General features: G+C 44.8%; 1 protein-coding gene across 3 annotated transcripts in view; it reads right to left on the reverse strand.

Moving 5' to 3' along the window:
* Window positions 1–12,143, reverse strand: part of LOC135909438 (MAM and LDL-receptor class A domain-containing protein 1-like) — a 269,210-nt gene that overhangs the window by 120,928 nt on the left and 136,139 nt on the right. For all 3 annotated transcript variants that reach the window (XM_065441393.1, XM_065441392.1, XM_065441394.1), the window contains exons 28-32: window positions 11,288–11,435; window positions 9,356–9,467; window positions 6,062–6,158; window positions 5,785–5,835; window positions 1,357–1,437 (exon numbers count right to left, since the gene is read on the reverse strand). In XM_065441393.1, the coding sequence (XP_065297465.1) occupies window positions 1,357–1,437; window positions 5,785–5,835; window positions 6,062–6,158; window positions 9,356–9,467; window positions 11,288–11,435 (489 nt within the window). The remainder of the gene's footprint in view (window positions 1–1,356; window positions 1,438–5,784; window positions 5,836–6,061; window positions 6,159–9,355; window positions 9,468–11,287; window positions 11,436–12,143) is intronic.

The following is a 12,143-nucleotide window of genomic DNA, read 5'->3' on the forward strand; positions in this document are numbered from 1 at the left end:
TTTATTGACTGAGGTAACACTTAGTTGCTGGGTATAGGAAAAAAGTCCCGAAAAAGTGCTTTAATTAGCTTTGTGCAAGTCCAGAAAGATTACCTGAAGGTGAGCTCACTCAATGGCATCTCAACTGTGCCACAATATGCGTTTGAATGCTGTGGCAATAATAACTCAACAACAGGTCAACAGAACTACCACAACGTTAGTTCAACGCAGAATCAATGGTAACTCAGCAACTGTTCAACAAAACGAACACAACGGGACGTCTAAGCACAATGGACTTTCATGGTAACTTAACAATTATTCAACATTGAGGTACCCAATGGTGTTTCAATTCGATTTCAGTGGCCAATATTCAAGAGTGCTCAACACTCAACCCAACAATTCTCCAACATACTCTCAATAACTCCTCAATAAAAAACTCAACATTGACCAACAATATTTTAATGCCTTCTCAATAATTTTTTTTGTACGGGTTCACATGGACGGTATCACGGTATAATATTTGTGTCGGTACTGAGATGTTCAAGCAATCATAACATCGGCATCACAGTGAAATATGCCTTCTGATACGTTGCGCTTCCAATGCGGTGTATAGTTTCGACAGCTATATTGTGCTAATCTTGCTCTAATCTTGCCACATGTTGCTCTAGCTGACATGCGGCAATAATTTCTGCTCGTATTGGTTTCCTCTTACGTAATATACAGACGAGAAAACCCAGCTGGTTTCCGTTTGGGGCAACGGCTTTTATTTTCCGCTTTAATTTGTCAGCATCAGTGCACTGATTTAGCCCTATTCGCATTTCTAGCTCCGCTATATTTACATTTGCTAGGATGTATTTGTATAGCCGCTGGTCTATATCCTGCTCAGACCAGAAGCTCAATGACATAATCACTTCTCAATCCGGCGCATGTTGTTGACTGGTTTGTTACCAAGTTGAAAATGCAATTTTTTGTTTATAAGTCATTGTCACTTGCCAGAAGAAGCATCTACGTTTACGTAGACAAAGTAGCCTTGTTCTCATGTTTTTCTTTTTTTTGTACAAATATGGAGGTGAAGATGCAATATAGTATGGCACGTTGCCAAATTAACACTGCATAATGTATTTTATATTCATATCATTTTGTTGTATTCGAAATGTATTCCTTGTTTTTTTCGCAACTGTGACGATACAACGGCCTATTTCAAATCAGAGTAAATTTTCTGAAAGCTCGCACCTACGATCAGAATAAATCCCCTTTCTCAGCGTTTCGCTTGTATCACGCCTCATATCCGGGTTGCATAGGCTCCGTAATCTCTTCCTAAATAATTAGTGATAGGGATTGAAATCGACGTGCAATGTAAGGTTCAAGAGGTCTCACCTTCCACGGTAGATGTTGTGTGGTCTTTAGAGAGCTTACTGAAGGATCCAGCCCGTTCAACCTCGAACCTTGACTCTTCGCCTGTTGGGAGATCAAAAGCAAATAAGAAGTGTTGGAAATGCACCAGTAAAAATTAAACTTCATTGCTGATGAATCCTTGCGCAGATGTTCCAAGCAGAACATCAACCATGCAATAGAGAAAAGTAGTTGACGCGGGGAAGTTAACACAGCTTGTCAGAGCTAATAATATTCCTCTGCTAGGGAGAAGGGATCGGGTTTTACTTCTTGAGAGTGCTTACAATGTGTTGTAGCCTCAGTGACACCTATTGAATGAAGAATGTACCACTTTCCGGGTGCAAAAAAAATGCTATCAACACTATCACATCAGGTTTTGATCTTCTTGCTTGATCAGGTAAGTCGGCTATCGTAGTACTAACTACTTTCGAATGTTACGCAGGCAGATGGCTACGCAATGTAGGTCCATAAACAAAACATGTGGCTTCAGGCAACGCATCGCGGTAGTTAAAAAAAGGGGGACCATTGGCTCTGGAAAATCTATAGTAAATGTTTGCACAGTAGTTTGGCTGTGGGACTGAAAACTGCTATGGAGTACTAATTTGGGCTGGTCGGTATGTGTATTGCATAAAAAAACAAGTAACAGCGCAAGACATAGGACATAAGGATACTGACGAAGCCCTAATTATCAAAAGCGTTGTGCGTTTCCATCTTATGTCATGTAGCCTGTGCTATTACTCGTTTTTTATGCAGCATGTATCAACCAGCCAAAATTCTTACTTTATAGCAGCTTTTCTTTTTGGATAATCTAAGCAACCTTTCTGCCGTAGCACTTGAAAGTGGTTCATTACGTTCCACATTTTAAATGTTATATACCCCCTACCAGCCTTTCATAAAAACTAAGCCTGCTTTAACGAAAACACTTTTTAATGTCTAACCGCTTTCTTCGTTGCTGTAGGTGACCATAGCTGTATCTAATACGCGCGAGCCCACTCGGTGTGTTGCGCTCGCCCGCTAACTTCCAGGCGCTACGGACTCATTGGGATTTTCGCGGCCTCTAGTGGCCTCCTCGGGCAATTCTGCGGGCGCATGAGAACACATTTTACAAGACGTTTCTGTACTAAGCGAGGTGCGTCAGTTTGTTACAGCAGTTTTTAGGACGATAGCGTTAATTGCCCCATGTCACAGAAAATCTGGTGTCGATGTCCAGCGTCGGGCGTCCTATTAGTGAAAGTTGCCCTGTGTATCTGTACGGCACTGAAGTTCCTTTCTACTACTAAAGTTGCTCATACCTTGTCTTTCATGCTTTACAATGGTGTTCCTCGGAATTTCGGAAATGACAGGCAAGCAGCAAATGTCATGAAAGAAAACACTGGCAGCGCATGGGTTTTAAGGTAAATCTTCTGAAACTGAAATATTAAAAGTCCGAAACAATAACCGAAGAACAGCCCACGCACGAGGCTGCGTTTCTATCATAAAGCTCGCCTTCGGGCATAGCGTTCGCCGCCAGGGTTTCCCGGTAAACATTATGGTTACATAGGTTGCAGTTGTCGGGAAGCTTGAGAAGCAGTCAGGGATCTTTGAATGCTGTCGTGATCCGCTTTTAAAAGCCAAGCTTAAGCGTCTTTCAATGTTTTGAAGCTGGCGAATGGCGGTGCTGAGCAGCACGCGATCATAGCGTTACCGTATATGTTAGAGCATATACATTAATTCTACGCTCTCTCACTCTCTCAGCAGGAAGATGATACTGTGAATTGCTTGATCCGCAAGATACAGAAAGACGCTCTTGGTGTTCCAATTAGAGCATCTACACAAAGTGTGATGGCCACAGCCACACTAAATACCCTTCAAGAATTAACCGAAGCACATCTATCATCGCTATACCACAGACTCACCCCCACTGAAGCTGGGCGTGAGATGCTGAGACAGCTTCATCATGCACCGCCATTAAACAAGAGCAAGCGAAATCAACTTCCTCCAGACATACACCGCCTAACCTACATCCAGCCCCTACCCACAAACATGCACCCCGAATTTCACGTCAAATGCCGCAAACTTCGAGCCAAGGCGCTACGACGCAGCTATAGACAGGCTGAAGGAGTCTACTAAGTGGACGCTGCAGCCTACACCCCTAGACATTGTTATGCTCTAGCGGGTGTAGACAACCAGCGCAACATTGCTTGTTCAGCGTTAGTCAAGACTACCGCGGCGGGCGACGTGGAAGAGCCCGATTTGCACTCGCCTCGGGACTACCCGATTGCGACGTCATCATTGGTGACTCTAAGACTGCAATGCGGAACTTCCGTAACGGCTACATTAACAACTGCGCGCATTCTCTACTTGTCGCTCACCCACCAGAAAACAACATCGCTCTCGTCTGGACTCCAGCACACCAAGGACTCCGAGGCAACGACATGGCTCATGCCGCTGCTCGAGGATTCACGGACCGAGTGGCCGCAAATTTGGGCCTAACTTTGGAACCCAATGACTCCCATCGACACACCAATAAAGACACACTCCTTCACATTCCATGAAATTTGTACACATTAGATATACCAACGGATAATGTATCCACCTCTCTCTGAGCCTAAACCGCGCCAGAGAGAAATTCTATGGCGCCAACTAGAAACTCCCACTTTTCTTACCCCGCGCATTTTGCACTTATTCTTTCCCGCCACACACCCGACACCCAAGTATAGCTTTTGCTCTGTCTCGATAGCATATCTCTCCCATATCATGTGACAATGCCCCATCAAAACTCCCACCCCCCGCACGCTCAAACCATTAATAGTAGCGAAGAGCTGCGGGAGACTGCCCTGCGCTGCTCCGGTCCCACCCTACAGGACCGAGTCCTGAGGTGGGTTGAGGAGGTAGCGGAGGCCTACCACGACTGGTGGACGGACGTCTAGCCACATAACATGGTAACGGACGCCTGCTGGGACTAGAATACTTGGACCTCCCTCTCTCCCCCCGGCCCCTCCCCTCTCTAAAAAGGGGAATAAAGTTAATTCATTAATTCACTGAACTATACGCGACCTGCTCCTGTGCGTGCCAATGAACACTCCACCTCACTATTTTTGCATTCGGCCAAGTGCAGCTGCTTCGTGGCCGCGCGCTCCGCTACGTATGCACCCTCTAGGGCGCTGCGTGCGTGGGTGGTTGTTGAAATGTAGTGAGAGCGATTAGATAGCCGATCGATTCCCTTTGAAAAGCTTTATGCTCTCAACGATTGATTTTTTTTTCAAGCCAAGCTCGTATTGCCTGAATCGCCCCGCCGGTGTGGCTGTCATCGTATGCTAAAAACCAACCCCTCCACACCCACAGCTGGTGGCTGGAAACCCTCCTCATCCACAGCTGCTTGACAGATTCCCCTCCTTACCCGCTCCGCGAGCGTCGTTTCTCGCCCCCTTATTTTTTTTTTTCTCAAAACAACCATGTCTCTTTATTGTGTCTCGGCAGTCGTATGGGGAGGCCTTGTTTGGTAGGTTATGCCGAACAGCAGGCTGCGTTGAAGGAATGGCAGTGGGACCGGGCCCGTGAACGTGCTCACCAGACGAATCCACCGTTTCTCATCCACCAACAACCATATATCTCTTTAGTGCGTCTCCCCGTCCCCTAGGGTTGGACAGGCTTCGCGTGCACCACTGTTTCCAGAATGGGAGGGGTTCTAATTCAACTTTCTTTTAATTGCGAAGCATTGCTTTGTCTAGCCGGAGCCCACAAACGTGAGGCTGCCCAAGGTCATTGAGTTTGTCGCCGTTGCACGGTCACTCCCGTACGGCCGCTCGTTGGCCGCTATTGGCTCGGCTCTTCCTTGCTCCACGCGCATGCCTGCGCTCTCCCGCACACCTGCACGCACACCGCTACTCGCTTGGCGCCTCCTCTGCTTGTTCCACTTGCCGGTACAGGTGCGCCCATATAAAGGTGGCTTGGTTAAGCAAATTGCGCTATGTCCCGCGTGGACCTCTATAGTTGCAGGTATCTCAATGGCTCCTTAAAATATCAAGTGGAAGAGGAGCGAAAGAGTGCAGAGGCTTTGCACTGACGCGTACTTTCAAAAGCGCTTTGTCAAAGACAAATTTCTTGCGATGTGTAGCGTATGCCACCACCTGTGGTTCTAATCATGTGCCGTCAAGGCGTTTCGACCTGCGAATGTGGCGGTCTGCTAGCGAGCATTTACCTGGAGGTCGTTGTTCGGCGTTAGCGCCACGTGCAGGAGGGAAATGCTTCGCATTGACTTAGATTATCAAGGAGGGTGGCTAATGTCGGAATTTTTTTCGATTTCTCCCAAGAACTGCTACACAAATACCACTAGGTAAATAGCTTTTTTAGTGCTTGGACGGAGGGAATGGGGTGTTGGGTGAGAACAAAGATGTACATTAGGTGAATTTTTTGGCCGAAACGTTGACTTACCTTTTGCCGGAATTATCCACGGAAGGCACTCATCTTCAAACGTGCACAAGTCTGCAAAAAAGGTAACACAGGGTGGCTGAAAACACAAGCAACTTCGTTGATATTTTTAGAAATATCGACTTGGAGCCTCTGGGGCCGGAGCTCGTAAACGAAAACCCTATGCTTTCTTGGCAAGTTCGTAAACATTAAAAAAAAGTTTAAACCTTTGAAGCTTCGCAAAGGTTGTACCAAAATATATGTTTAAACAAGTAATCCAATATCCATAAAATTTACTCACTGTAAAGCGGGCATTCGCCGTCCGCGTATTCGACTGTGTCGATCATGACACCAGACTGACGCTTTTCACCAGCGGGGGCGACGACTTCGAAGACAAGCTGCGCATAAAAGAGCGGGCTGTTGTGAAGTATCGCTTCCGTTTTAGTTAGAACCGAGCTTTAAAGAAAAGCTCTTGCGGGAAATACGGCATATTCAGTTTAAAGAGATTGAATACCTGCATAGGTGGACGTTGATTCACTGAATATAGTTTTAATTATTCTCTTTAGGCTACCTTGTGGCAATGGTAATGGACCGTTCCCGAGCTTTAGGTGAGACTCCCGTGAACATGCGAGTCAAATACTACCATCCAGTTGACAATCACGTATAATGGATCGCTTACTCTACTCGTCGCTATGACGTCAGCCACTCCATAACAAACTGGCGGAAGAGCCAAGCAGCTGTTATGTGTTTTTGGGCAGATGTCGTGATTACAACTCCCTCACCTAAATTGTGAGATATCAGGTCGCGCTGATAAGGTGGCGCACAGGGAAGCTGGTATCAGAAAATGTGAAAGGAACGCATACGTTATTATCTGTTATACTATTACCGCTATTTTTGAGTTGGATGAATTAATAATGAAATCTGTGCGATATGAAAAGGAACGAAAGATGACTTAGCTTTCGAACTTCCTGTCTCCATTGACTATCGTTTGCTAAAGTCTGCGTTTTCTCCTCCATTGCGAACAGTGCCGTAAGCACGATGGCATCGGCGGTTCCGGTAATCACTGATTGTGCGGGCTCTTCCAGCTTTCTGATTTCGCTTTCACTTTCTGCGTGAGCACTGTGAAATTCACTGCACGAAAGCTGAGTTGACTCCGTACAGTTGTGTACTGTGGTTCCACCTCTACTATTTGCCATTTATGTGCTGGCCAACGCTCTCGTTGAGGTTTGCATTTGTCGACATCTCTGGCAAGCAACAGTATTGGTGAGGAGTTGCGCGTTGGAAGGATGTCATAAGTAGCAACAGAACGGGCTATCGAGTGCCTCAAGGCGGCCGAATGGCGGCATACGTGATGCTTGCGCACCCAACTGACGGAGCGGATTCGAGGACGTTTCCTCCACGCGCAGTTTGGGATCAAAACTCATCTCAGCTGTCATCTGGTCGATACACGCGGACAAGTACGGGGTTCATGGGTGTTCGAGTGCAGACAACACAGCGAGCGGTCGCCCATTGTTGAAGCAAGCGTAGTTTGCCCAGCGTGGCTCGTCAGCCCGTTCCAAGAGTCGTGACGAATGGGCCAACTACGCCAAAAAAAGCTAAAGAAGAATATATCTGTGGCCTGGACGAGTACGAGCGAGCAATTCGCACTCCCCAATCCGAAGTAGTGGCCAGCACACCGCAAAGAAGAATAACGAACAAAACAAAGAAAACATTCAACACTTTGAAGCGCGACCCGCGTAATTCTGGGTAGGGGCGTCGGGGTTGGTGCCGCTTTGCTACTCTCGCTGCTCCCCCTTCTCCCCCTCTTCGCGCGCACTAGCGGCAATGAGGAGAGAAAGGCGCACGGCAATGCGGAGGCCACTTTAAACTACCCCTAATTTCGCTTAAACTTGACGGCCAATAAACTATATTTGTGGCAGTAGATTCGTCAGGTAAATCACTTCAATACTTCGGTATTTTCATTATCATTTAGAAAGGGTCTCCACGGCCCCTTAGAAGTGTGCTATGAAATATATTACCGTCCCCATTAACAGCTTACCAAGCAAGTGTGTCAAGCAGCTCTGAATAATCTTAGATGTGACACAAATGCATTTTCTCGAAGATTTTGGATACGTATCTATAGTCGGTAACAACCTAAGAATTAAAAGCGTATTTCTACACTGTTCCACTAAAACAAAATTTGCATAGATGCGCCAGCCAATTAGATTCGCTTATTTACCTGTAGTCAAGCGGTTTCAGATGTATTAGACAACAATTTTCACTTTACAGATCGGTCTTTACGTCTACAGTTTGTGGAAGAAACCAAGGCAAATATTACAGGAGATACTGATGTCACTGCTCAGCCAAAGGTAATATTTTATCTTGGAACCGCTAGCTTTTATTTTCTAATTAGCCTACATTTAGATTAGCCGACCATTAGTATTTAGGCTGTGGGTGGACTCCAGTGGTTCAGCTCTCTTGCAAAGGTTAAGAGCAGGTGTACTGCATTTTTATGGGTGGAGCTTCCTTGTAATTCTTAGGTTGTCAGCGTCTACACAAAGTGACACTTACCTGAGCAGACATGGCTACCCTATTTCTAGTTAAGTTAGCAATACGAACTTAAGATGGACCGAAAAAACTTAAAACGCTAGTTAACTTGTGAACGTTCCTAAAAATCCACCTCCATATTGTAATTTGGGACGTATGTAACGTCCGCTTCTTTAGTGATTAACCTGAAGGGGCTCAATTACGCTATAAACTCCATGACTTAAATAGACGTGTTCCAGATAACCACACACACATGCCATACACTACGGTATGGTGTGCCTTTGCAAGCACACACATGCATCTTGGAAAGAAAAACGCTCTTTGCGCTCTTATGAGAGAATTCTGCTTCCAAGTAGCGGGACGAATATTGAAATAGACTTTATGGCTTGCATACCAACATCACGAGTGAACATTTCCGCCCATTGCTAGACATAAAGCAGCAAATGTTTTGTGACTCGGGAGCAGTGCTTGAAAATATTCATTTCACATGTAAACGTCCTTGTAATAATCACTGATTAATCATGTAATTCACTAATTATGAATTTATACCATATTTCTCGTACTCTTTAGTTACAACCACAGGGCACACTTTGTAGGACAAGCTTGCTTAAACCAACTGGTGCGTAAGGCGCGGCAATTTGCCAGAGAACATTTGCGAAGTAGTTTCGAGAATACGTGCAATAACGTGTGCGCTGTGTGCACGTATTGCTGTTGCATTTAACATTTTCCCACAGCCGATTCACACGAAATGCCTTAAAAATGAACTCTCTTGTAACTCACTGTGAATTTTAACTCTACGGTGCGTGAGGTCATCGGACATTCCACACCGTCATTAGCCATATGCGTGTATGTGTGTGTGTGCGTGTGCGTGTGCGTGCGTGTGTGTGCGTGTGCGCGCGCGTATGTTTGTGTGTCTGTCTGTGTGTGTGTGTGTGTGTGTGTGTGTGTGTGTGTGTGTGTACGTGCGCAAGCACAATCAAGGCAATGCGTCCTATAAAAGCGTCCAATAAATTCACTTGTGCCGTCTTTCAGAAGCTTCAGTAAGTTACAAGACAGAGAGAAAACTCACGGCCCAGTAGGTCTTGGCCGAGACGGTGACCGAGCGCGCATTCCACCAACTGCCTTCATCGTCTGTGCGCACCGACAGCAGCGGGTCCCGAAACGCCGTCTCTTTGGTGTACCTGTAAAACGGTGTCCAATAAGGTCACCGTTCAGCACACATCGCGAATGCGGGAGGTGCGGCTGAGCTCCGAATGTCTGTTCAGTATGATACATGGCTACAGCGCTAGAGCATACCATGACATAAAAACAAGCTGAGCAAGGACCCGGCGCCCGTGCTGTGTAGCTCATCTTTATGTAATCGTGCTCTCTAGTGCTGTAACCATGTATCATAATGCCAGCAACCAAGTAGGGCCGAGCATTCAACATTAGTCAGAACATCTCCTCACTTTCCCTAGAGACAACGGGAAAATAATAGATTTCTTTATTTAAGAGTACCTTAAACATAAAAATATAACATTGCCGATATAAGAGGTTTACTACCCACTGAATTTTAAAATTTTCATACATTTATAGCACAGAAGAGCCCAATAACTTAAAATAACGCTAGTCTGTTAGTCTAATATATTACCAATTGCAAAATGAAACAATGAAACAACAAGAATTGTGAAAACGGTGGAGGGAAGGCAATTCTAGTCGTACCATGTGCGAGAGCTCATGAAATAAAACATTGCTTGAATTTTAAAACTGTACGCACCCACGAGCACTAGCATTGAAAATGATATATGCAAGTGTGTTTAGCTATGCGTTCGGTATACGTACGCACGCTCACACGGATGAGGTAAAGAGGTGCGCCTAGATTTCCTCGGTTACCATGTAATGTGCTGTTTAATCACTTTGTGCCTGGTCCACACACTGCAAGAACGCACGAGTACACCAACACGAATTTCTTTTTTTTTCCTTTTGCCTATGTATATGCATGAAACTTTCATGACCGGTGCCGACAGAATTACAAAGTTCCCACAAGAGGAGATTCCACGCATCGCTTCAAGTTCAGCTTTTCGATTGCGTTCAAATTCGTACAATTTCCGTCCCAATCAAAGGCTTTATTGTGACAATTCCTTTGTAAATCTAGATTTAACTCATAGTTTCATCATATTGGACTAAAAAGTAAGTGCACAAGAGAGTGGTGGATTTGTGTGGAAGTTTAAAATGTTGCACCTACAACACAAGCATAAAGAATGGTTATGTCTTGTGAAGTAAGATGAGAAATACAACATTACATTACTTCTCCTAGTGTGTTCCTGGTGCCCACAGAAACATTGTGATGGCAATTTGTGATCGTTCATTGCAGTTGCAATCGATGAAATATTATACGTATAAGATAGAAAAAATATTTTGCATTCCTTAAAAAGAAATCATCCTTTGTATCATCCTTTTGTATTCCTTAAAAAGAAACGTCTGTATTGCTGGCGTACGCATGAATGCCTGCGAAGGGACGGAGAAAAGGTAGCCATGGTGATCTATCCTCAGACTTCTATATTACACTTACTGAAATACTCCTGGTTTCAGCCTGCCAAGAAAAATTAGAAAAAGAGCACCCTAACATATTTGATTGAGTTCTAAACATTATTTTTAAATTTCGCACCGATGACCCCATCGCTGCGTCAAGGCTTCGGTGGTATAGGATACATTTTGTTATTTAAAAAATTTATTATTTGTGCTCAAGTTTTCGCCCTGAAGCTTATTTCGAATGGGACGTGATCATTTTATACCTTTGTTTATGGAACAGTCAGCCTCGTCCAGAAATCACCAGAGCATATGACGCTAGAGAGAAACAGAAAAGTCAGCTCGCGCACTACCCTTCACTACCGACAAACTTTTTCGCCTACCACGCTTTTATAACGAGTAACGCGTTTAGTGTTTTATATTGCAGGTTTCACCTAAAAATATAGCCTAATTTATTATTGAGTAGTCCCTTAGCGTGTTTATAGTGGCCCACCTGTACACATTCAGTTGGCTTCGGGCGCCCTTACCCCTCCACCAGAAGGTGACGCAGGTGGCTTCAGTCGGCTTCCTGCTGGACATGAACACTCTGGACATAGGGTGGTGTGAGTCCAGTGCCGTCGTGTTCAAAAACAAGTAATAGCCTGCAGGGTGTCGTGTCGTCGAATAAGCACTACTGAGTAAATAAGTGCCCCTAACGCTTAATGCGTAATTACGGTCATCGCTTTCACAGATACATTGAGTAGTTGTCTATAGAAACTGAGCTAATATTTATCTATTAAGGCTACTGTTTCAGTTGCTCTTACTTGACCGCATGGGATCCACAGGTTTTGCACCATTAGTGCCGAATACAGGTCATAAGGCTAAGTAACGTCTGCAGGCATATAAAACACAGGTTTATTTTGTTGAATAGACTGCGAACGTGTGCAGAAAAATAAAAAACATAAATAGGGGTGCCAAGTAGTCTTCAAGGCTTTCTACGCATGTTCGAGACCGTTTAAAGTTATCTGCGTTAGGATTGAGTAGGGTAAATTCTAGCACAATAAACTGAGGGATAATTGGAATGATCTTGTCAAAAATATGCAGCGTTCTTAATCTCACACAGTTATTATGCCAAGATGCTCTCAACTTTATTTAAAGAGGTCCTGAACCACTCTTTACTGCCGTTGAGAAATGCACATTGCCGCATAACTTACTCCAATGCGGTCAGCAGAAGCGGATATTTTGGCAATCAAAGATCGCCTGTCATCGACTTCGCCGTTCTTTCAATTTTCAATTCATTTTCATAAGAATGCAGGAAGTCCCGAACAAAAAGTGGAAATGTTTCCTGGTGCTCTCGGTCCTTCTTTAAT

The sequence above is a fragment of the Dermacentor albipictus genome, chromosome 3 (genome assembly GCF_038994185.2).
Source record: "Dermacentor albipictus isolate Rhodes 1998 colony chromosome 3, USDA_Dalb.pri_finalv2, whole genome shotgun sequence".
Lineage (NCBI taxonomy): Eukaryota > Metazoa > Arthropoda > Arachnida > Ixodida > Ixodidae > Dermacentor > Dermacentor albipictus.